Below are 27,107 nucleotides of genomic sequence, written 5' to 3' on the forward strand. Positions count from 1 at the left end.
TCCACGTTTAAAAGAAGTCAAATACTTTAATTCAACAAGTGAAATACAAGAAAACAGTAGCTATAAAACTATGGAGATGGTAAATTAAGTAATAACAGAAAACTGCTATAATTTATGCTATTTAAACTTCCTTTTATCACTATTTAAGTTTCATTCATCACATTAATATAATACCGCATCTCAACATCTGCAATTTTGACAAATGCCTGGAATGATTTTTGTTCAGAAACAGATGCCGGTCTGACAGAAACACATTTGAAAATGTTCTTTTTCTGGTCATAGTTGCCAACACATCTATGAACTCGGCCTCTAATCAGTCTTGGAAGTTCACGATCCTGTTTTTTAAAAAATAAATATCAAAAAATTAGTTATTACTTCATCTGAATTTCAATTTTTTAAATATTTATATTATCAACTAAACGTGTCATCTCAAAATGCTGTAAAAATTCCTTCACGTGAGTCAGGGCCCCACTGCTAACAAGACAATGATAGTTATTCACATGGTGCCCTGTAACAGATGAAAGACCCTCAATTGGTAGGGCTTTTACAAGCTAGCAAGTTGTTGCTCATTCAAAGACTGAATGACACATGAAATTACCCACTCTTTTATCAGATTCCCAGGGTTCTACTTTCAGTAGGCAGCAGACTGGGTGATTCAAAACAGCTCATCAGATGACAATTAGGATAGCCGGATGAAATGTTTTGTTAAAAATCTCCTCGTAAGCATCAGAGAGATATCAAGACAGTGAGGAATTACAGAGAACCCCCAGCCCTCATCTAGGATAGTATGGGAGTCTCAGATGAAACCTGATTTAGCGGGTACTGTCTCCCTGAGATGTCTGCAAATTACAGAAAGGCAGTTCAGAGTCTAAGAAACTGAGCAGAGCTTTCACAGACTTGTATAGTTGGGAAACAAATGGAATCTTAGGCCCCCATGGAAAAGAGATTCTAGTAACCACTCCCACTCCGACCTGAAGCTTAAGTTGGGACCCAAAAGTTCGATGCCTTTAGAGACATGTAAATCAGAAAAAGATCAGCAATCTCCAAATCCTCTCAATTATGAATAAAATTAAAGCAGTCTGAAATTGCTTTCACTAAATAGTCACAAAAAGCACTAATTATAAGGGGAAAGACTAATGATTGATAAAAGGATTATATGAAAATGAAAAACTTCTGTTTATCAAAAGCCATCATTAAGTGGGAAAAAGCAAACCATGGATATGAGAAAATATTTGCAATGCACATAATGGACAGAAAACTGATTCCCAGAATAGTTTTTAATTCCTAGAATCAGTAAGAAAAAGACAAATAACTCGAGAAGAAAACAGCAAGATGCCTGAACAGACTTTACAAAAAAGATATCTAAATAGCGTATGAAAAGGTACTCAACCTCATTACTCACCAGGGAATTGTAAAGAAATGACATAACACTAAATTGACTCACCAGAACGGTTATAATAAAAAAGATGGACAATACTAAGTGTTGGTAAGAATGCAGAGCAACCACAACTCTCCTACACTGCCTGTGAGTACTTAAATTGACACAATCCTTTGAAAAATTATTTGGCAATAACTAATGTATTTGAATATACACATGCTCTATGACCCAGCAATTTTACTTCTGGGTATATATCAAACAGAAATACATGCAAATGCATAAGAGACATAGATAAGAATGTTCATAGAACATTATGCATAACAGCCAAAAATCCAGAAACCCAAATGCCCAACAGTGAAACAGAAAACTGTGGTATATTCATGCAACACAATGTTATACAAAGCAATGTAAATGAGTGAGCTACAGCTACATACAACAATATAGATGAATCTTACATTCTGTCAAATAAAGGAAATCACATATTTAAAAAGACATAGTGTGTGATACTGTTTTGATAAAGTTCAAAAACAGGCAGAATTAATTGATGACATTAAAAGTCAGGTTAGTGGTTACTTGCAAGTAGAAGACAAGAGGCAGTGAATGGGAAGAAGCACAAAGGTATTTGGGGGGTGGTGGCAATGTTCTATTTCTTAACCTGGGTGGCATTCACTTTGTGATACTTCATCAAACTATATGGTTATGATTTTACACTTTTCTGTACATGACAATAACAAAGTTTTTTAAAAAAAACATCAGACTAGATAAAAATAATATACATTCAAGATATTACAGGAATTGACAATTTTCTTGATCACCTACTATGTGTCATGCACTGTATATTCATGTTTCATCATTTAATCTCCTTAACCATCTTTCAAAGTAGGAATTTGTCTCCCCATTTTATAGATTTTTTAAAAAAATCTGAAGTTCAAGTAATTTAAGCAGCTTACTTAAGTCATAAAACTAGAAAATGTTGGAGTAAATGCTGGAATCCAAGTCTGATTTCAGAATTGAGGACAGTGTCAGAATTAAGGTCAAACTTTACAAAGTTTATGTAGCTCTTATACAGCCTCAATGTATGTAGGTCTATAGCCTCCTTTGCAATCTCCAGACTTCTTTGTCACCAAGCCTCTTCCTTATATCCCAGCCCACTATGCTTTCCCCCAATTTCAGAAGCACTACCCTTACCCCCATCAGTTCCTAACTCTTCACTTTGGTAATTATAACTACTTTCAGTTCCCTGAACAAGTGAAGCTCTCTCTTAGCTTCAAGTCTATGCATATGCTGCTCCCTCACCTTAGACTATATCCTTCTTTCCATCGCCAACACATTTTGGCTTAGTTGATTCTTATTAGTCCTTAAAGATCTAGGGTAAGTTACCACCTTCTTTGAAAATCTTTCCCTGATCTGCCCCTTCCTTCTTACCTACTTCTCTAGCACCCTGCACATACACAGCTCCACCATGCCATTCACCATACCACAGTGTAACATTTCTGTACCATTCTACTTGGGATTACAAACTCCTTGAGAGAAAGAGCCATTTACCATTTATATTCCACTTTATATCCCTCACACCCAGCACAGTACCTGGCACATAGTAGACTCTTCATAGTATACAAATAAACAACTTTCATATCAGAACTAAAACTAAACGAAGTGTTAAAAGTACTAAATTGTTAACAGAATTCCTGGTTCAACTGAATTATAGCCTGCATGTTTATATTCTGTTGACATAGCTTTGCAAAGAATACTTTAAAAATACTCACAATTTCGTAGAAGACACAAGGCAGAGTATTTTTCCCATCCCTCATAAGAAAAGTCTTCGAATAATATGGGCCAGGTGTAACAGCTGAATCAAGAACAGCTAAGCAATATTGAAATGGGAGAAAAAATAAATGTTGGTAAGCTGCAAATAAAATTTAACAAAGGGAAGCTGATGTTTAAATAACTATCCATATCAACCTCTCATAGTTCTATTTATACAGTAATAAAGAAGACATTTTAAGAAGATATTTCTCAAGCAGTTTTACAGGTAGGAAAACAAAACTTCTGACTCTCTCCAACTTAGGAACAGATTATATGCCAAGCTCATACAACTGATAATAAATGACCATCTGAAACTTTTTCCTTAGAATGTATAGTATAGAGTGGGTAAATCCCCAGAACAGTCTACAACATTACAATAATAAAATGGGCATGTGTAGCAAATAAGCATCATAATTTAATGAAAAAAGAAACATTGAATTAGAATCAGGAGTCATGCATTCAAGTCCCAGGTACCTCAACTTACTAATATTTTGTGACTTTGAGCAAACTGGGTTTTTATTTTTATTATATACGTTTAAGGTATACAGCATATTTTCATATACATACAACATACTTTTATAAACATATAGTGAAATCATTTCTACAGCAAGTTAACGTATCCATCACCTTCCATAGTTACCCTTTTTGTGTGTGATAAAGCACCTACAATCTACTCTTAGCAAACTTTTAATATACAATAATATTAACCACAGACCTCCTCTGTGCATTAAGTCTCTAGACTTATTCGTCCTCCATAATTGCAAGTTTGTACCCTATGACCTACATCTCCCTATTCCCTCCTTGAATAAATTGTTTAACCACTTTCAAATCTGTTTCTTCCCCTATAAAATGCAAATTGCAATTCATGTTTATCTCAAGAAACTATTATCAAGTGACAGCATTATCCATTTATTTAATAATCATCTACTGAGTACTGGTAGTGGGCATTTATTTTGAGGCTGGCCTCCATTTCTGCTAAAAAGACCCAGATTATCCTTTAGGAAAATTCCATTTTTAGCCATATTATTTGGATAGGATTCGTCCCCATCCCCAGATCCAGGAGTGAACTGTGACTGACTGAATCCAATCAGCATATTTTATTGCTTAACTATGTAGTTCAGGATTTCTGCAATGGGCATGTCACCCAGTCAGAAATGGTTATATGGAAAGACTCATTTGTTAGTTTTTAGGAAAGAGCAATGAGAAGAAAAATCTAAGAATATGACAGTGTGGTATAAGAATGTAGAGTCTACAGAAATTTAATAAACAACTTGCTACCATAAGGGGAGACTCAGAAGCTTCTGTAGAGACTATAGTGTGGAGCCTTAAGATGAAGCCAACACTGACAGGCCTGAAGGACGCAGAGAAATCACTGTGTCATCTCTTGAGCAGCTAGATCAAGCTTTGCCTAAAGTCAGAAACCCAGCCACCTTTCAGTTGTGTGAATAATTCTCTATTAGTATTTAAAAATCCACTAAAGTTGTTTTTTTTTTTTTTTTTTTTGCATGGGGGTGGTTGCAACTGAAAGGGACTTCCTATATACTGTGCAGTGTGCTAGACACTAAAGTGCAGTAAAATGAAGTATCTACCTTTGACAAGTTTAGAGTCTAGCCTAGGAGCTCAGGATTATTATAGCACTATGAAAGCTCACCATCACATATAAAAGCATGGACCCCCTTCATTTCTTGACAAGAATGTCTACTGGTGTTTATACCGAGTATTGTGATATTCTTAAAAGGATATTCTGGAGTGAACCTGAACAATTCACCAAAGAGAACCTGGGGAAATGAATGGAATCAGCACGTCCTTTTAATAGGCACCAGTTATTTTTAATATTTATATTCTGTAACTGAGGTAAGAGCCAAAGGCATCCTTTACACAGGAAAAAGCAATTTAGTGGGAAGTTCAACAGGGTTTAAGATCTTTGAAATAAGATGTTCTACCTCTGACAGTATTCTAGCTCTGACAGAAAACTGACATGAAATAGAATACCATCTGCTATTGCAGTTACATGGCTACTGGTAAGAACTGAACAAAATAAGAGCTAAGTCAAGCTTTAACATAGAGTAGTAACAGCCATGCCAACCAGCTAAGAGATATGCTTCAAGCAACATGAGTAGGACTTCATGAAGAATCCCTGAAGTATATGGCAGTTCCAGAGGCCACAGGCATGGAAACCTCCAAAAAGCCAAAAATGAAAACTGAACAAAACCAGCCCAGCCAACACCTTGATTTTAGCAGTGTGATACCGAGTATAGAACGCAGTCAAGCCCACATGGACTTCTCATCTACAAAACTTGAGTTAAGAAGTGGGTGTGGTTGTTAGCTGCTAAGTTTCCATTACTTTGTTACGCAGCAATTGAAAATGCATACAGTGTGCTTTACTCAAAAAGTCTGAGTCTCTACTGAATCCAATGTCACTTCATATAATAAAACTTCTTCCTTAATGGTAACAAGAGAGAAACTGGAATCATTTTTAGGTGAAAGTTAAACATGTGAAATGAGTGCACTGATGGAAATCTACATCTATATACACACACATTTATATTTACATTCATTTCTATATATATATGTGTGTGTATATATATGTAACAGGACAAAAGGAAAAGGAGGAGGCTGTATCAGGTTCCTATTGCTGCTTACAAATTACCACAAATTTAGTGGTTGGCTTAAAACAACACAAAAGCATTATCTTAATAGTTATGGAGGTCAGAAGTCTATATAATGAGTCAGCAAAGCTGTGTTCCTCTTGGAGGCTCTAGAGTAGAATCTACTTCCTTAACTTTTCCAGCTTCTCGAAGATGCCTGCATTCTTTGCCTCATGGCCCCTCCCTCCATCTTCAAAGTCAGCAAGGTAGCATCTTTCAATGCTTTCCTTGTATAAGGGACCCTTATGATTACATTGAACCCACCCAAATAATACAAGATAATCCTCCCATTTCAAGATCACTAACTTAATTACATCTGCAAAGTCTCTTTGGCCATATAAGGTAGCATTCACAGGTTTTGGTAATTAGAATGTAGACATTTTTAGGGAGCATTATTCTATCTACCACAGGGACTATTATTGGAACTTCAGTTCTTTGAATACACTTGAGGGAGTAGTAAAAATCAGACTTTTATTTGGAAGAAAAAGGACTAATCAGACATTAAAACTTGTTGTCCAAAGAGTATTACTCAAGTATTTCTGAAATATTTTACCTACCTAATACTTCAAAAAGTAGTACAGTTTTCTGTGCATGTTCACACCAATACTTCATGCTTTCAATAACTGCAGAAATAATTCTTAAAGAATTAGCTTTTTCCTTAAACTGTAACTGAAACAATGAGGTTTCCTTTTGAAAAAATAAGATACATAGCATTAGAAAAATATTTTTTTTCATCATACTCATTTACCTTCTATGTAAAAATTCTAAGTCCTTACAATGGACAAGTGTGTAAAAAGAACTACTGAAAATTTTAGTATAGCTACTTCCCTTAAATAAGGCCATCATTACTATATCACCGATGGAGAGAAACCAGGGTGCACTTAGAGACAATTAATCAAGAGGAGAATCATTTATACAGGTATTCATTCACTCATTCATTCATGGAATATTTTAAAGCATCATATGCCAGATCCTGTGGCAAATATAGGTAAGGCCATTCCTTTCCCTAATGCATTCACACTCTAGGGCTTCTAGGGAAGAAGCCAGACATATTCATTCATTCATTTGTTTCAAAAGTGTTTACTGGGCACCTACCAAATGCCAAACATAGCTATTAAGGAAACATTCATGGACAAAACAGTCAAGATATCTGCTCTTAAAGATTTTACAGTCTAGTAGAGGATTCATAAAATAAACAAACATATAACAGAATGTCAGGAAATGTACTTTTTTTTAAGGAAAAAACACACAAAGTAAACGGAAAGAAAGAGAGATGGGGGTTATTATTTTAAGTGAGTTGTTGAATGAGGACAGTGGGAACAGCAAGTATAAAAGCCCCGAGATGGAAATGTTCTTAGCATTTTTGAAGATCAACTAAGAATACAGTGTGTCAAAATACTAATTTTCAAAGGCAGGGGAACACTTTCCTTTGTGAGGGTGAGGGTTGTGAAGAGCATATGATGGGATTTTTTTTCAAAACACAAGTAGTTTCTTCCCTCTTCCCCTCCTAACCAAGATTCTAACATGCCTCCTGTTGATGATTATGGCCACAGTAAACCACGGTTACTAAGGTGATTATGTCGTACAATTTTGAGTACAAGGAAACATAAGATTGAGGACCACTATGAAACATGCTTTATTAATCTTATTTTCAACAAAAAATAAAACATGCAAAAACAAATTTTACCCCGATGGCTTACTGAAAAGATTGCTTTTTCAGACATATGGGCAGAACAAAAACTAACAACTGTAAGAAGTTGTTACCATTCTTAGGTTGAAAGGACAAGAGGAGAAAATAAAAGTATCAAGCCCAGGAAAGCTATACTCATGAAGGGGCTACATCATGCAGTGACACAGCCACTGCTGGTGATATAACATTTAAGACAGGAAAAAGTGAGAAAACCCAACTTTTCCTCCCACCCTGTGACTGGTACCAGTGACTCCTGCTGGCTGACCTCTAGCAAAAGCCAGGAAGTAAACAATCTCAGGATGATGCACTACGTAGGACAATTCAGCCTTCCAAAACACAGAGAAGGGCAGGTGAAGAATCAAGTGGGCCAAGGGGCCAGGGAGCAGAGATGAGGAATAACCAGCACACATAATATATAAATAACATTCACAAAGAACAATTAGAGCACTGAGCGTAGCGAGGAAGTAAGTTGAGACACAGGTATAGGGAAGAATATAAACCAAAGCACAGAGTGTATGCTATGTTTAGAGAGCTGTGACGAGTCTAAAGTGGCTAAAGCATTGGACAATTAGTAGACTATGAAATATGAGGCTACAAAGGTAAAACAGTGTAAGATCATAAAGCAAAGGTCATAATAAGTTGATCACAAAGAAAACTACGGCCTGCAGTGCAAATCTAACCTGCCATCTGTTTGTGTAAACGTTTGTTGGAGGACAGCCGTGCCCATTCATTTATGTATTGTTTATGGCTGCTTCCAAGTTACAGTGGCAGAGTTGAGTAGTACTGTTGAGTAGCTGTAACAGAGACAGTATGACCCATAAAGCCAAAAATAATATCTGGCCCTTTATAGAAAATGTTTGCTGACCTCTGTTGAAAAATACTTAGAATGACATATGAAGACCCTGGGTAACTTCACAAACAATGGATAAACTGTCATTATCCTTAAAATGAGTGTAAAGTGAAAGTCAGAATTGAGTAGAAAACTCTAAAGTTTTAAAGGAAAAGGAGCAGCCATTCACACCCCTAAGAAAATATTTCGGAAACTAACATTCATCCACTTCAATGGAACTTAATATTTATGCCAATCAAGTAATGTATGTCATGGAATTTATTTCAGGTGCTCTTATCTCTGTAATTTTCTAAATATTTACCTCATATTTTTTAAAATGTAAACAAGTCATTAATTGATATTTAAACATTTACCTTCAGAGTGTTGTCTTCTGGAATATCATCCAACATTTGTTTCTTATATTGATTTTGTTGAAAATTGGGCTTAAATGTCTGCAATGCACTGTTTTTGTCTAGCCCTCTCATTGTGGAGCCAGATATTTTTGATGAAGGTGTTTGTCTGAGTAGCTCAGTTTCTTTGTTGCGAGGTAAGTTAGGAGGTTCGGGTATTCCCAATTGTTTTTGTTGTTGAGCGCCCGAACTCATTGGACAAGAATTTTTTCCATCATTTGCCACTAAGTTTGTTCGTTTACATTGAGGCTTAAAATCATTTTTATTCCAAGTTTTCAAGCTGGTATTTTTGTTGTCATCTCTGTAGCTGTAATAGTGCAAAAAAAAAAAAAAGAAAAAAAAAAGCATTTGTTTCTATATGGTTTCTTAATTACAAAAAAAATTAATAATGAAAAATTCATTTATATGGCAATTTATGATTCAGAAAGCACTTTGTTACTAACTACTTAGAAATTCCAAATACATCACAACAACCCTACAATGTATTATTACCCTCTTTCCAGATGAGAAGACTGATCCTTAATGAGGAATTAACTTGTCCAAAGTCATACAGGAAATTACTCACAAGTCTAGAACCGAGGAAATACAAGATCCTCCCAACTCGGAGTCTAGTACTACAAAGTATATTTTTAAATGATAGCATCCTTCATATGATAGTAGTTGTATCCAAGTGGTAAGATTTTGAAGGCATTTGCATGTTTCTTTATATATTCAATTTTAAAATTTTCTACAAAGTAAAATTTTAAGAAGTTAAACTGTGGCTTAGCAATGATTTTAAATCACAAGGAGAATACATATAAGCAGGAGAGATAGCTATTAATATTTGATTCAAAATTTTGTGGTTTTAATGCATACCTTAAAAGCCCTATAATGAATCTGGTACAGCATTTGCCAGCAACATTAAGTGTGTTATATCAGTTGACCAGAACATTATGCTAGATGCTAATAAGGCCAAAATCAAAAGCATAATTTCTGAACAGCCTAGTTAGGAGTTCCACAGGAAACAAACTAGCCCAAGTCACAAATCACAAATTCTTTATTTATTTTTCTTTTTTCTCAGAAACAGGGTCTCACTCTGTCACCCAGGCTGGAGTGTAATGGTGAGAACACAGCTCACTCTAGCATCAATCTCCCAAGCTCAAGTGATCCTCCCACCTCAGCCTCCTAAGTAGCTGGAACTACAGGTGAGTGCCACTATGCCCAGCTAATTTTTGTTATTTTTTGTAGAGACAAGGTTTCACCATGTCGCCTAAGCTGGCCACAAACTCATGGGCTCAAGTGATCCACCTCCTTGGCCTCCCAAAGTGCTGGGACTAGAGGCATAAGCCACCATTCCCAGCCCACAAATTCTTAATTCTCAGGAATTTTCCTGGAAATACCACAAGCATCACAAGAGGGCAACCAATACAACCCATCCCTTTTTTCGGTAAATAATCCAAAAAGAGGTCTACTGACCAGGAACAAATCCAAGTTTTATGAGGCCTGAAGCTTGTATAATTTGGGAAATACTGTTAATTGGGTACAAAGTTAGTATAAAATAGTATATACTATTAGTATAAAATAATGAGAAAAGCAAGCACAATTACAACTTAAATTATAAACACCACAAACACACGATACCCAGAAAAAAAAATTAGAATTATTAACTGCCTGATACTCCTTTATAGAAATTTTTTCCTACACTGAACACTTCTTCATACGACAATAATTTTGTAATTTTTTTGAACTCAGGCCAGTCTCAAACCCATGGGCACAAGTGATTCTCCTGCCTCAACCTCAAGAGTAGTTGGCACTACAGGTCCATCAGACGCAACAATTTTGTAATTTTATTTTCAATAAAGAGAACAGAAACACAATTTTGTCTTTCCTTTCTCCCATGGTTACAGAAATTACTTTTATTATTCATAGTCTAGAAAAATTTATTTCAGCTTTACAACTCTCTATTGCTAACAGCACATTTGTAGTAATGCCAAAGATCACTGATCACACATCATCACAACAGATATGATAATAATGAAAAAGTTTGAAATACTGCAAGAAATACCAAAATGTGACATAGAAACATGAAGTGAGCACATGCTGTTGGAAAAATGGCACCAATAGACTTGCTCAATGCAGGGTTACCACAAACCTTCGACTTGTAAAGAATGCAGTATCTGTGAAGTACAATAAAGCAAAGTGCAATATATGAGGTATACCTATATGAAGAGTGGCTGAGTGGATTAAGGATCCAACTATATGCTGTCTACAATGAACTCAGTTTAGATTCAAAGACACAAAAAAGCTGAGAATAAAGGGATGGAAAAAGATATTCCATGCAAATGGCAACGAAAAGAAAACAGGGCTGGTTAAGTTTATGTCAGACAAAATACACTTCAAGTTAAAAGTTCTCTCTAAAAACAAAGAAGGTCATTATATAATGATAAATGAGTAAATTCAATAGCAAGATATAAAAATTGTGAATATAAATACATCCAATATCAGAGCACCTAAATATATAAAGCAAATATTGACAAATCTAAAAGGAAAAATTGACAGCAACATAACAAAAAGAAAGCTCAATACTCCACTTTTAATAATAAATAAATCATCCAGACAGAAAAATCAATAAACAGTGAACTTGAACAACACTATGGATCAAATGGACCCAAAAGACATATATAGAATTTGCCAACCAACAGCAGAAGACTACACATTCTTCTCAAGCACAGATGGAACTTTCTCAAGGATAACTCACATGTTAGCTCACAAAATCAGACTTAACACATTTAAGAAGATCAAAATCATACCGAGTATCTTTTCTGACCATAATGGTATAAAACTAGAAATCAATAACCTAGAAAATGGAAAATGGAAAAACTAGCCGGGCTTGGTGGCTTATGCCTGTAATCCCAACACTTTGGGAGGCCAAGGCAGAGAGATCACAAGGCCAAGAGATCGAGACCATCCTGGCTAACACAGTGAAATCCCGTCTCTACTAAAAATGCAAAAATTAGCTGGGTGTGGAGGCACGCACCCGTAGTCCCAGCTACTTGGGAGGCTGAGGCAGGAGAATCACTTGAACCTAGGAGGCGGAGACTGCAGTGAGCCAAGATCACGCCACTGAACTCCAGCCTGGGTGACAGAGCGAGACTCCATCTCAATTTAAAAAGAAAAGAAAATGGAAAAATTCACAACAACACACTCTTGAACAACCATTGATCAAAGAGAGAATTAAAAAAGGAAATTTTAAAATTATCCTGAGACAGAAACAAAGCATAATATACCAAAACGTATGGGAAAGCAAAAGCAGTACTAAGGGCAGTTTATAGCAATAAATGTGTAAGTGGAAATAAAAAGATCTCAAATAAGCATCCTAACTTCACACTTAAAGGAATTGGAAAAAGCATAACAAACTAAGCCCAAAATAAGCATATAAAGAAAACAATAAGACTAGAGTAGAAATAAATAAAATAGAGAATTAAAAAAAAAAAAAACAAAACTGGCACCAGGCGAGGTGGCTCACACCTGTAATCCCAGCACTTTGGGAGGCTGAGGCAGGCAGATCACAAGGCCAAGAGATCGAGACCATCCTGGCCAACATGGTGAAACCCCATCTCTACTAAAAATATAAAAATTAGCTGGGCATGGTGGCACAGGCCTGTAGTCCCAGCTACTCAGGAGGCTGAGACAGCAGAATTGCCTGAACCCGGGAGACGGAGGTTGCAGTGAGCCGAGATCGTGCCACTGCACTCCAGCCTGGCAACAGAATGAGACTCCATCTCAAAAAGAAAAAAAAGAAAGAAAAAGAAAAACTAAGAGCTTATTTTTTTGAAAAGATCCAGTCGACAGCCCCTTACATAGACTAAAAAAAGAAAAGATTTACATAAATGAAAGAGGAGACACAAAATGGATTTCTCAGAAATAAAAAAGATAATAAGGGACTATTATGATTACATGACAACAAATTGGATAACACAGAAGAAATGGATAAACACCTAGAAATAAGCAACTTACCAAGATTGAATCAAGAAGAGGTAGAAAGCCTAAACAGACCAATAATAAGGATATTAAAGAAGTAATCAAAAACCTCTCAACAAAGAAAAACCCAGGACCAGATGACTTCACAGTGAATTCTATCAAACATTCAAAGAGAAAGTAACACCAATCTTCTTAAATTCCTTCATAAAACAAGAGGCAATACTTTCAAATTCATTTTATGAGACTAGCATCGCTCATATAAAAATCAAACAAAGACACTGCTAGAAAACTGCAGGCCAGTATCACTAAAGAACATAGATGCAAAAATCCTCAATAAAATACTAGCAAGGCAAATTCAACAGCACATCAAAAAATCACCTATCAAGAACTCTGTTCACTACATGGGTGAGGTGATAGGATCCATACTTCAAACCTTAGCATCACACACTATTCCCATGTAACAAATCCTATGTACCCCTTATATTTAAAGTGAAAGTTGAAATCTTTTTTAAAAAAATTATACACCATGACCAACTGGGATTTATTTCTGGGATGCAAGGTTGCTTTAACATACGCAAAACAATCAATGTTATACACCACAGTAGCAGAATTAAAGATAAAAATAGATGCAGAAAAAGCATCTGACAAAGTTCAACATCCATTCAGTTTACTCTAAAAAATATAGGTATAGAAGGAACATACTCCAACACAATAAAGGTCATCTGCAAAACTCCCACAGCTAACATCATAATGGGGGAAACTGAAAGGTTTTTTTTAAAGATCCAGTACAAGGCAAGGATGCCCACTCTTACCACTTCTATTCAAACATAGTTACAGGCTGGGCATTCTAAATCTGAAAATCCAAAACTCAAAATGCTCCAAAATCTGAAACTTTTTAAGCAACAACATGATGCTCAATTGAAATGATCATTAAAGCATTTCAGATTTTGAATTTTCAGATTTAGCATACTCAACTGGTAGGTATTCTGCAAATATTCCAAACCCCAAAAAAATCTTAAACATTTCTGATCCCAAATATTTCAGATAAGGAATACTCAACTAGTCTTGGAAGTCCTAGCCAATCAATTAGCCAAGAAAAGGAAATAAAAGGAGTGCACATTGGAAAGGATGAAGTAAATGTCTCTGTTTGCAGATGACATGATCCTGTATGTAGAAAACACTAAAAACTCCATTAAAAAACTGTTAGAACTAAAAAAAATGAATTCAGTAAAGTTGCAGGATACAAAATCAACATACAAAAATCAGGAGCATTTCTTTACACCAACTATAGATATCCCAAAAGGAAACCAAGAGAATGATCCCATTTACAATAACACCAAAAAGAATACAACACTTAGGAATACATAACCAAGGTAGAAAAACGTCTATACACTAAAAAGTATAAAACACTGATTAAAAAAAAAAAAAAACCCTGAAGACAAAATAAATGAAAAATCCTGTGTCATGGAATTGAAGAATTGATACCATTAAATGTCTAAACTACCCAAAGTGATCTACAAACTCAATACAATCCCTATCAAAATTTCAACCATATTTTTCACAGAAACAGAAAAAAAATCCTAAAATTCATATGGACCCACAAAAGACTCTGAATAGCCAAAACAATCTTGAGAAAGAACAAAGCTGCATCCATCATACTTTCTGATTTCAAGTTATACCAAAAAGCTATAGTAATCAAAACAATGTGGTACTGGTATTAAAATAGGCACACAGACCAACAGAACAGAGAGTCCAGAAATAAACCCATACATTTACATTTAATTGATTTTCAACAAAAGTGAGAAGAACACACAATGGGATAAAAGTCTCTGCCATAAATAGTATTGGAACAACTGGATATCCAGATGCAGAAGAATGGAACTGAACCCTTACCTTACACCATATACAAAAATCAACTCAACATGGATTGAAGACTTAAACCAAGTAGGAACTGAAACCATAAAACTCTTAGAAAAAAATGTAGGGAACAAACTCCTTGACATTGGTCTTGCAAATGAGTTCTTTTAATATGACACAAAAGCACAGTCAACAAAAGCAAAAATAAATATTTGAGAACTACATCAAACTAAAAAGCTTCTGCACAGTAAAGGAAATAATCAACAGAGTGAAAAAGCAATCTATAGCATGGGAGGAAATGTTGGCAAACTATACAACTGATAAGTAGTTAACATCCAAAATATTTAAGGAATTCACAGAACTCAGTAACAAAAAACAACACAATTTAAAGATGGGCAAAGAACCTAAATAGACATTTTTCTAAAGAAGACACTCAGATGACCAATAGGTACATAAAAAGGTGCTCAACATCAGTAATCATCAGGAAAATGCAAATCAAAACTACAATGATATATTATCAATTCACACTTGTTAGGATAGCTGTCATCAAAAATTCAAAAGATAACAAGTGTTGGCAAGGGTGCAGATAAAAGGCAATCCTTGTACACTCTTGGTGGAAATGTAACTTGGTAGAGCCATTATGAAAAACAGTATGGAAGTTCCTCAAAAAAATAAAAAACAGAACTACTATATAATCTAACAATCCCACTTCTGGAGACATATCCAAAGGAAATGAAATTAGTATCTCAAAGAGATATCTCCATTTCCAGATTCATTGCAGTATTATTCACAATAGCCAAAAGGGCCAGGCACGGTGGCTCACACCTGTAATTCCAGCACTTTGGGAGGCTGAGGCAGGTGGATCACATGAGGTGAGGAGTTCGAGACCAGCCTGGCCAACATGGTGAAACCCCTTCTCTACTAAAATACAAAATTAGCCAGGCATAGTGGCACATGCCTATAATCCCAGCTACTTGAGAGGCTGAGGCAGAAGAATCACTTGATCCCAGGAGGCGGAGGTTTCAGTAGCCGAGATCACACCATTGCACTCACATTGTCTTGTTGCCATTGCATGGGCAACAAGAGCGAAACTTTGCCCAAAAAAAAAAAAAAAAAAAAAAAAACAAAACAAAACAAAAAAAAAAACTTCCAAGATATGTAAACAATGTAAGTGACAGATAAATGTACTAAAAAATGTATCATAAAGAGATAACGGAATACTATTCAGACATTAAAAAGAAGTAAATCCTGCCATTTGTGACAACATGGATGAACCCAGAGGATGTTATGCTAAGTGAAATAAGTCAGACACAGAAAGAAAAACACTATATGTGCTTGCTTATATGTGGGATCTTTACAAACCAAACTCATAGAAGCAGAGTAGGATAGTGGTTACCAGGGGTGAAGAGGCGGGAGAAATAAGGTGCTATCAGTCAAAGGGTACAAAGTTTCAGTTACATAGAATGAGTAAATTCTAGAGACCTAATAGATAGAGCACAAGGACTACAGTTAATAATACTGTGTTATACAGATGAAAATCGCTTAGAAGGTAGATCTTAAGTGTTCTCACTATAAGAAAAAAATGGTAATTATGTGAAGAGATGGATATATTAATTAGCCTGACTGAAATCATGTCACTATGTATATGCACATTAAAATATCAGGTTGTACACCTTAAATATATATAATTTTAATTAAAAAAAAAAACAAACACTTTTTTTGAAACAGGTTCTCACTTTGTCACCCAGGCTGGAGGGCAGTGGCAGGATCTCAGCTCACTGCAACCTCTGCCTCCCAGGTTCCAGTGATTCTCCTGCCTCAGCCTCCCAAGTAGCTGGGATTACAGGCATGTGCCACCACACCTGGCTAATTTTTGCACCTTTTTGGTAGAGACGGGGTTTCACCACGTTGGCCAGGCTGGTCTCAAACTCCCAACTTCAAGTGATCCATTCGCCTCTGACTCCCAAATTGCTGGGATTATAGGTGTGAGCCACCGCTTCCGGCCCTAATTAAAATTTTTTTAAGATAACAATAGAAACACAATATTCAACTGCAGTCAGAACTGTAACAAGGATGAGATTGTCAAGAGAGTGTTCCAGACGCAAACAGAGTCCAAAAGGAAATATTCCTCATATCTTTGGCCATCCTGAGCAAGTTGAAGGAGACCTAAAAGTTTAAAAATTTAGTTATATAGATACTGGGGGCCTGCCACCTCCTTTTATGAATTACTGACTTAAGTTATATACTATTTTAGATTATTAAACTTTTACAATAGATCTGTGTAACAAGAATGGTTGAAAGACATGATGTGTAATAAAACAATTCTGGGTGTATCAGAGCAATGGGCATTCTAAGTATTCCACACGTAAGCATGTTAGATAAATTCATATATTTGTAAAATCCTTAATCAAGGGTTTTCGTGGTAGTGATAGACAAGACAGCACAAAGTTACATAAATACATCAGAACTGTATGTTTTATGCACAATATATATTGAGTACTGAAGGAACCTCAGATATCATCTAGTTCAACTTTTTTCCCATGGATAAAGACGTAAGACTCAAAAAAAGTGAAATGGTTTGGTTTTTTCTGTTCAAAAATAAATTAATGGTTAACTCTGGATCAGAGCAACTATGAATAATTTTCTTTTTCCTTTTTTCTAGAATTATTCTATTATTTTCATAATGAGAATAGTAAGTTATTTCAGAAAAAAAAAATCCTTATCTTCTGTTAAAATTTATGCATTTACCTGAACCTGTTTGCCAGGTTGTGTTCAGTTCTCAGTTTCTATAGCCTTCATCTCACTGAGCACAATAGTGTATACCTGTAATCCCAGTACTTTGGGAGGCTGAGGTGAGGGAATCACTTGAGCCCAGTAGTTCAAGACCAGCCTAGGCAACATAGCAAGACCTCGTCTCTACTAAAAATTTAAAAATTAGCCAGGCATGGTGGTACAAACCTATAGTCAGTCCCAGCTACTCAGGAGGCTGAGGTGGGAGGATTGTTTAAGCCCAGGAGTTCAAGGTTGCAATAAGCTATGATCATGCCATTGCACTCCAGCCTGGGCAACATGGCAAGATCCAGTCTCAAAAAAAAAAGATTAAAAATGTTAAAAGTCCTCATATCACCTCAACCCCTCAACTGAGATGTCTTAACTACTAAGTAAGTACAAGCTCAATATCTCCTCAGAGTCTAAAGCCTATTGTAGGAGCTTTGGCAAAGAAACTTATCCTTACTAATCTTACTAATTGTTCATATCCTAATTCTGGTGAATGAAATATATATTGATAATGTGTCTAATAACACAGTATCTATAAGAATAGGAGTGTACTTTGCTCTTGAAAACTCCATGTCACAAGAAAGTCTAGACTAGGCTGCCAGAAACAACATAGGATGGCCAGTTAAACCTGAATTTCAAATAAGTAACACATTTTTGGTATAAGTATGTCCCAAATATTGGCGGTGACACATACTAAAAAATTCCTGATTACTTGAAATTCAGATTTAACTGGGCATCCTTTATTTTTATTTGCTAAATCTGGCAACTCTACCTGGACTCTAAACCTGAGGATTAGACCTTTAACTGGTTCCAAAAATCTTCAGCAGATTACCAACTACCTGCATGGATTTTTAAATGTTCTCTACTCCTGGATTTCCTGTTGTATCCCAACAGTCTGACAGATCATGTATTAATTCAAATCGTAATATCCAATACTGGCTGCCTGTCCAGATTACAATCTGTTACCTAATTCTCTGTCTAATGCTTGTCAGAATGGATTTTCTTCTAGCACCTGCAGTTGGAACAATGTCTCTAAGAACCATCCCAAACCACTGAACAGGCCTAGTTTTAAGGCCTTGTTATGAAGAAACCAATGGACTGGTCCTGGGAAAACTAGCATGAATAATAAAATCAAAACTAATTTTTAAATAAAGACTTATTTCAATGTATTTATCAACAACTATATAAAAGGCTTCCCCTTTTAAAAAAATGCAATATCTTTATATAATAAAAATGAGAATAGTATTAACTTCAAAAGGTTGTTGTAAGGATTATTGAAATAACATATCAAAGCCCTTAACAGTCAGTGATTTGGTGTTGTTTTCCCAGCACTTTATTTCCAAAATTATTTCCTTCAATATTGCCATTTATCCAAGGCTACTAAAATACAACCAGGAAAAATCCATGTTCTTTTTCTATCAATTTTTTCATACTATTTAAACATTAAACTTTGGTCCTTATGGCAAGAACCCTCACCATCTTTGTGACTATCTTCTTCATTTCTTGAGCCCCTACTATTGCAGATGCATATGCATCTCAGCCTCCATTTTTCCTTCTCCTTCCATTCTGTTTACCTTGAAGCTGAGTGTCTTACAGGTAAGACTGAGCACTCTAATTGGTTCTCAATTCCTAAATATAACCAATACTAAGATATGATTCCTGTCTATCTATTGTCAATTAAATCATTAATAACCCATAAGCAAAATCATAAATTTATAGCAATGAATATTATCAGAAATTTCATTATCACATTAAGAATCTTTTGAAGCATAATCACTGTGAAATTTTCGTATTTTTTAAGTTTTACATGCATGTTCTCTTAGTTCTTTCATAAAACATAATTAATACTGCCATAGTTATTATTTATAGAAATTTCCTAAATGTAATTCTGTCTGAGAAACAAAGAAGAAGTGAAGGAGGAGGGAAGGATGAAGACGACGACAGGAAAATGAGAAGGAATAGAAGAAGAAGGAAATTTTAAGTAGACTCACCTCCAACCACCCTGGCTTCTTTCAGTATTTGATTGAATAGAGTTAAAGATAGACTCTTGACTTCTCAGAGGACGAGAAACTGAATGTGGTATTTGCCTTTCAAGAGAATACGTCTTGTTAAATATTAATAGTTTGCTTTCAAATTGAGAAATTAAGATATACATAGAAGAATAACACCAGTCAGTAACAGACACACATCCAATGGTTTATATTTCTCCACATACCCAGTGTCCACTGTTTTCATTACAGGAGCCAACTCTGCATTCATAGCTTCCCAGGCCCAATCTCAAAAGATATAAGTAACATAGATAAAAGTAAGATAGGTAGTATTTTTCAAAACGATAACTTCATACTTATTTAATTTTGGGGGTTTAAAAACTTGAAGAAGAAAACAACTTGAATATATGGACTTCTTCGATAATACTTTGTTGGAAAACCTGTCACAGCCTGCTTTATTTATTTTTATAGATGTCTTTCTTATTCATTGTATTTTAAGCAAAGATAATTTAATCTGTACCTTTTCTACAATCAGTTCTAGTATAGTATCTTTAACTTTGTAACATGAATTTCATCTAATCCAATGTTTATTGAACTTTTTAAATCCCACCCACAGAAAGAAATACATCGTAACTCAGAACATGTATATGCATGACGTATGTGTGAGATACAGACAAACAGAGAGATAGAGAAAGGAGGAAAAAGAATATAAAACTTCACCATCAAGTCTTATCCTTAATATGTGTGATACACTCTGACACAGTCATGTCTCACTTAATGACAGGGATACATTCTAAGAAATGCCTTGTGAGGTGATTTTGTTGTGCAAACATCATAGAGTGTACTTACACAAAGCTGGAGAGTACAGCTTGCTGCACACCTAGGCTACATGTTACAGCCTATTGCTCCTAGGCTACAAACTTGTGCAACGTGTTACTGTACTCAATGCTATAGGCAATCGTAACATAATAGTATTTGTACATCTAAACATATCTAAACATAGAAAAGGTACAGTAAAAATATAAAAGATAAAAACCAATACACCTAAGAGGGCACTTACCATAAATGGAGCTTGAAAGTTGCTCTGGGTGAGTTAGTGATTAAGTGGTGAGTGAATATGAAGGCCTAGGACATTACTGTACACTACTATAGACTAAACAAACCATACATTTAGGCTACTATATATATATTAAATTGTAGCCTACCGTAGCCGATTTTATAAATTACATTTATAAAAAAAAAAACTGTGCTATGACATTATGACAGCTATGTTATGTCACTAGGAAATAGAAATGTTTCAGCTCCATTATATTTGTAGTGGCACCACCATCACACAGGTGGTGTGACTGACCAAAACATTGTTATGCAGTGCATGGCTGTTATTTTCTATTCTACTCTATTTTATTCTCTTCTTTCTTTTTTCAAAGATCGATTATATCCCAGACCAACTAATGAATCAAGACAAAAATTTTTTAAAAACCACTGATGAGGCCCTATCTCTTACACAATACAGGAAAATCACTATTTCTGACAAATGGTAACCCTGGTCAGAGCTTGAAGTACTTCAGGAGGACACACATTTGCTTACGGAGTAGCTCAGTTTTTCAAGGTCAACATTCATGCCACTTATAAAAATATTTTAAATTATGGAATATTTTTTAAATGGTGGAGTATGACCAGATAAATGCCCAGTTGTGCATATCCATGTCAATTTATCATTTTTATACACAAAAATTGGAAACATATGAACTTCATACCTAAAATTCTTCAAATATATCTTTTATATATTTTGTTTTCTTTAAACAAAATAATTACAGATTTAGAAGTATATTAAAGTCTATGGGAGCACACTAGATGAAATTAACAATACAAGTATTGCCATGTAAGAGATATTTTTAAATTCTAGCTGTATAAGATCCTACTAATGATTTTTAAAATGTGCCCCCAAAATGTAAATGTATATAACCAGCATGTACCACGTATATTTCAGAATGTCTGCCTGCCCATTCCTTTTGCAGAGGAAAGTAAAAAGTCAACAACAACCATTAAGACCTCCCAGCACCCACCAAACCTCAGCTAACTGGTTCAGGGATAAATTACAATTTTCTATAATCCTAGTTTGCATTTCCTGAAAATTTTTACCTTATTAATTTTCTTACCTGTAGGTAGAGGAGGAAAATCATAATTGTCAGAAGGGGTACTGATACCTGGATCGTCTTTAAGTGGATTAGAAGTTAATGGCTGTCTGTTCCTCTTTTTCTGATTGAACAATGGAACAGGCAAACAGCCTAAATTGAATGTACCAATAAATTAGTACATAATAGACAAATAAGCAGATCTAGTTGTAAAATAATTACTAGTCTATAATAATACACACTTTAAATGTATCTACTTCTATATGCTAATATACTTATAGATTTCTATAACCTTGGATTGACTTTTCCATTCTTTTTAAGATCCTGAATAGCCTAATTTGTTTCTTCAAAAACTTTTTCTTATTCTACCCTAACAGTTTTAATTCCTCTCGTATGGACGTAATTCCCATCTCCTCCCTCATCCCTCAATCTTTCCAAATCCACTTTTCTTTTTCCTTATCCCCCTCCTGTGCTTGCCTGTTACTGTATCAACTGCAGGGGACCTTTGCAGTACAACAGAGGTGAGGAAGAACCAAACTCTGAACCGTGCTTTGGACAATAGCAGCACGCCCTTTTGGGCCTTGGTTCTCAAAGTTTCACTGGACTAAGATTTATCTGGAATTCTGCTTAATGTGTAGGTTCCTAGACTCCACTCTCATAGACTTTATTTCAATAGATTTAGCCTGGAACTCAAAACTCTGCAACTTTAACAAGCACCCCAGGTGTCTGTAATTATATATTTTGTGGATCATTTTGAGAATGCCTTAGAGAGTAATAATATCCAGTCCAAATGAGAATAAATACTACTACCAATTCCTCCAGATGGTGGATCTAGGATCTCAATTCAGGCCAAAAGTCACAAAATATAAACTTTAAAACTTAGGGAACTCGAAGGGAAAAGAAGTTCAAATAGCTTGTGCATTACTATAGAGCAAGTCAGTGGAAGAATCCAGATAGGACCCAAGATTCCTAAATGTCAGTTCAGATCTCTTGCCACTGTACCATTCTCTAACTGGTCATCATTAATTGTTCTACAGGCAAACACAGACTCTGTGAAAACTCTCTGATTAAAGGCTGGGAGAATTATGTGGGCTCTGGAATCAGACCACCTGGGTCTGAATTATGACTTCAAAGTAGGTTTGAATTACAACTTCAGAGTATGATCTTCAGCAATTTCCCTAAACTCTTTGTGCCAATATGACATACACTGATAGCATAATGATTAAGAGCAGGGACTAAGGGCCAGATTCCTAGGTTCAAATTCTAATTCTGCTACTTCATGGATTACTTATTTAACCTCTTTTAGCCTTGGTTTTCTCATCTGAAGAACAGAAATGATTGTAATAACCTATCTCAGAGTATTGGTGTAAAGATTAAATAAATTAATATATATAATCAATGTCTTGAATACAGTTAATCCACCATAAATAATAGTTACTATTATCTTCATTACGCATCATTATTCCCCTGGTTCTCATCATCCTTGCCCTCTGTCTTTATACTAATAAATTGGGAAAGCAAAAATGATAGGAGAAGCTATTAGAAAGACAGAAGTGCTTCTAGAAATATATTTTAACAAGTTAAGTCACAAATACAAACAAAACAGATCTATTTCTTTGTTTTCAGTTGTAAAGCATAGAATAACTCAAGCACATCGAATTTGTAGAAAGAACATCAAAATAAATCTAAGAAAGTTTGATCTTACTCGCACCTCTACCACTAAATGTTTTGTCTTGAGTAAGTTATTTTACTTCCTTGGACCTAAAAAGAGGCTAGATTAACTGTTCAATCTATTTTAAATTTATTTCCAATGTTATATCTATAACTATACAAGCTTTATATGCTATATAGAAAATATAGAAAATTTAAAAATAAAAAGTTGTTCAATACCTGCTGTACTTCGAGCTGAATTTTCATTTAGGCTTCGCTTCATTTCCTTCAATATCAAAATCTATAAATTTTTCTTCAGCATTCCAAATTTATGACATCGTCCCAACAGACCTACAAAGAAAGAAACTTATAACTCATATTGTCTCAACTACAAAACCAAATCCTCAGCCCAGTGATTACTGAAATTATGGTTTTAAACTACTTTCAAACCTGATCATGTAAACACTTTAGGGAGTCCTTTGCTTTCTAAGAGTTTACAACATAATCCACTTTTCCAACTCTGTTCCAATTAAGTTATGACTAGGGCAACTGTAACCTTGCTTCCTAAACATATGTGCAGTTTTTCACACAGTATATGTAATTTATTTCAGAATCCAGCACCCACAAAGAGAATTCTGAACCACATCTATAAAGAAGAAAACGGACCACAGCGTTGACAAACATACATGCTTCCAACGCCAGGGAGGAAACACAGTATTTAGCCACTGGGAACTTCCTCCATGCCCCACTTTAAGGCATTGTACAGGTCATCTGCCTTTGCATCAGTTTGAAACTCCTGGATTACATAATACCAAAGACTAAGTCTTCCTGAGGTTAGGAGTTGAAGACCAGCCTGGCCAACATGCAGAAAGCCCATCTCTACTAAAAATACAAAATTAACCGGGAGTGGTGGCAGGTGCCTGTAATCCCAGCTACTCGGGAGGCTGAGGCAGGAGAATCGCTTGAGCCCTAGAGGCCGAAGTTGCAGTGAGCCAAGATTGTGCCACTGCACTCCAGCCTGGGCAACAAGAGCCAGACTCCATTTCAAAAAAAAAAAGAAAAAAAGAAAGAAAGACTAAATCCTCCCTTCATATCCAGAATAAGTGTAATGACAAGTTTCCACTCCATTTCCACAACTTCAACAAGTGAAACAAGTTTTTCCTTAGTTTTCTTCTTTTACAACAGAATTTCTCCTGTAATTTTGCATGTTTAGCCCCCTAACACATTTCAACCCCAATCTAATTCAACAAACACTTGCCCACTGCATGAAGAGGTAAGATACAAACCCAAACCAGGTAACTTCTGTTCTAAATTCACGACCCAGTGAGACAGAGAGACGGACACATACACAACTAAGCAATAATGCAAGTCAGCCCAAGGTGCTAATTTTCAAATATCGTTGGTAAAAATAAAACTTGGGAAACAGGCCGGGCACGGTGGCTCACGCCTGTAATCCCAGCACTTTGGGAGGCTGAGGTGGGCGGATCACGAGGTCAGGAGATCGAGACCATCCTGGCTAACACAGTGAAACCCCGTCTTTACTAAAAAATACAAAAAAAAGAGCCAGGCGTGGTGGTGGCGCCTGCAGTCCCAGCTACTTGGGAGGCTGAGGCAGGGGAATGGCGTGAACCCGGGAGGCGGAGCTTGCAGGGAGCCGCGATCACGCCACCGCACTCCAGCCTGGGGCACAGAGCGAGACTCCGTCTAGGAAAAAAATGGAGGGAGGGAGGGAGGGAACGGAAGGGGAAGTAAAGGAAAATATTCTTGGTGCCAGCCTAGGAGCCACAACAGAGATTCTGCCACTTTCTCTTCCAGTGCCAACTCACATCCTATATTTACAGGGGCTTATGAGGGCTATTATGTTTCTTAGGATCAAGCAAACTGAATGCACAACAACAAAAAGGTTTTTAAGTGTCACATTCTCCCCGCGGGACCATTTATCCTGAGAGCGGGGACCTTCATCTACCCGCAACCCCAGCTTCCGAACGGACCTAAGTGGCCTCAGTAATGGGGCTGGTGGCATTCACGTGCAACAAGTGTGCTCCATCTGCACACACACACCACCCACACCACCCACAACAGCCACGGCCTAAAATCGCGGCCTGTTTTGGCTCCTGACGCGGGCGCGAGAGAAGAAGCTCTACTCAAGTTCAGACGCTCTTCCAAAGGCCTCTCCTGACCCGCCCACGGAGTGGGGGCGGTTTGGTATCAACACAGTCTTTCTCCTCTAGGCCCTCCTGCCAACACGACGCACAATTTTCGCCCTCGGTTTCCCTCGCCTCCGTCAACCGTCGTCCAGGCAGCCCCGTCAGCAACGGCCAGTTGTTCCCGCCTGCGAAGAAACCGCGGGCATCAGGCTGTGCGCAGGCGCCGCGGACCGCGCAGGCGCAGAGGCCGCCTCCTGGGTGCGATGGCGTCGTCGCGGCCTCCCTGGCTGCGTTTGGCCGGACGCGATGACGTTAACGCGCTTCCTTGGCGTTCTCACGCTGTGGGCGCAGGGATGGCTCCAACTCCTTACAGTTTGGCCCAGAGAGGAAAGGAGACTGTCCCGTGACTGGAGAGACAGGGGCCGATCTCCTGCCCAACCGGCCTCAGCCCCAGCATCGCCCAAAAAGTGTGCCCCGCTTCCCCCGCAACCCTGGCCCTTTCTGAGGGTCCAGACATCGTTTGTTAGATGCTGGTGGCCACCCAGAGTGTGCCCAGAGATTGCCTCGAAGGCCACCCGAGGGGTCTGTCTCCGTTTCTGGTTCGGATCAGGGTCAGGGACTCTGAGTCCCCAGGAGGCTGGGGACAGAGCTGAAGCCCGGGTTCAGATGGCGGCCATGGAAGACGGAGAGCAGTCAGCTAGGCAGGGCCGGGGCTGCGGCAGCTTGCGGGAGGGAAGCGCCCGTGAGCCGCAGAGACGCTCTGCAGGGGAAGCCGCGTGGTGTGCGACCTTGGGCGTTGAGCTCCAGGCTTCCTGGCAAAGAAGACTGTGGATTCCTGGCCCTGTGACCTTGGGCAAGTTCCTTACTGAACACCCTCAGGACCTACCAGTAAAAATACAATAACAACAATCGCCCTCAAAATACTAAAAGAGGAAATAGACAATCCTGGCACACAGTAAATGCCCAGTAAATGTTAGCCCTTATTTAATACGAATAACAGTAGCTGTCATTTATCCGGAATTTACTGTGGGCCAGGTAGTGGATTGCAGTTCTGAGTTCAAAGCCCATGTTTTGCTGTTACCGTATCTTCTAACCATTTGAAGACTGGGATAGGGAAGGGCTGGGAGATGAAAGAAAGATTGTTAGTAAAGGCCTAGGCCTGTAAGACCATAGGTATTTTAGTAGTTGCTTTGAAAACTAAAGTAGAGTGTTAGAAAATAGGCCGGGCACGGTGGCTCACGCCTATAATCCCAGCACTTTGGGAGGCCGAGGCGGGCAGATCATGAGGTCAGGAGATCGAGACCATCCTGGCCAACACGGTGAAACCCCATCTCTACTAACAAAAAATACAAAAAAAAAAAAAAAAAAATTAGCCTGGGGTGGTGGCGAGCGCCCGTAGTCCCAGCTACTCAGGAAGCTGAGGCAGGAGAATGGCGTGAACCCGGGAGGCGGAGCTTGCAGTGAGCCCAGATCACGCCACTGCACTCCAGCCTGGGCAACAGAGTGAGACTCTGTCTCAAAAAATAAAAAAAAAAAATTAAAAAAAAAAGGAGAGTGTTAGAAAATAATATTAGAAGTAGACCGAGACCAGATAATAGCAGACCTTGAATGCCAGATTAAGGAATAGCTTTCAAGGAATAGGGTCATCTTCTGGGAAGAAGAAGACTTGAAACAATAAAAATAAAACTTGTTATTTATCATGGTTCCAGAGAGGAGTTACCCAAAACATGAATAGAAGCTTCAGGGAAGCAGATCTTGACTTGATATCTACATACATATGTGCATACATTTACAACATTCCCCTACCCACCCCCAAAATAGATTTTTCATT

General features: G+C 37.1%; 1 protein-coding gene across 2 annotated transcripts; it reads right to left on the bottom strand.

Moving 5' to 3' along the window:
- On the bottom strand, positions 1-25,477 carry SPATA22 (spermatogenesis associated 22). Of its 2 annotated transcripts, XM_023184644.1 has the most exons (9): positions 25,384-25,477; positions 23,370-23,480; positions 21,504-21,632; positions 19,572-19,632; positions 19,348-19,443; positions 8,726-9,068; positions 6,390-6,519; positions 3,145-3,242; positions 1-335 (listed from the first exon to the last, which is right to left on the bottom strand). In XM_023184644.1, exons 2-9 carry the CDS (start codon positions 23,410-23,412, stop codon positions 144-146), a joined length of 1,092 nt encoding a protein of 363 aa, XP_023040412.1. In that variant the 5' UTR covers positions 23,413-23,480; positions 25,384-25,477; the 3' UTR covers positions 1-143. The 2 variants fall into 2 exon arrangements, with proteins under 2 accessions (XP_023040412.1, XP_023040414.1); XM_023184646.1 differs by lacking the exon at positions 3,145-3,242 and having other exon boundaries at positions 25,096-25,447.
- Between the last annotated feature and the right edge of the window lie 1,630 nt (positions 25,478-27,107).

The sequence above is a fragment of the Piliocolobus tephrosceles genome, chromosome 16 (genome assembly GCF_002776525.5).
Source record: "Piliocolobus tephrosceles isolate RC106 chromosome 16, ASM277652v3, whole genome shotgun sequence".
NCBI lineage: Eukaryota > Metazoa > Chordata > Mammalia > Primates > Cercopithecidae > Piliocolobus > Piliocolobus tephrosceles.

Excerpts from the sequence above, each read along its gene's own strand:
- SPATA22 (XM_023184644.1), bottom strand. The coding sequence starts at position 23,412 with ATGAAGCGAAGCCTAAATGAAAATTCAGCTCGAAGTACAGCAG. Across the intron at positions 6,520-8,725 it reads CAGAAGACAACACTCTGAAG|GAAACCTCATTGTTTCAGTT; the intron begins GTAAATGTTTAA and ends TTTTTTCAAAAG. Across the intron at positions 336-3,144 it reads CTTGTGTCTTCTACGAAATT|GATCGTGAACTTCCAAGACT; the intron begins GTGAGTATTTTT and ends TTTAAAAAACAG.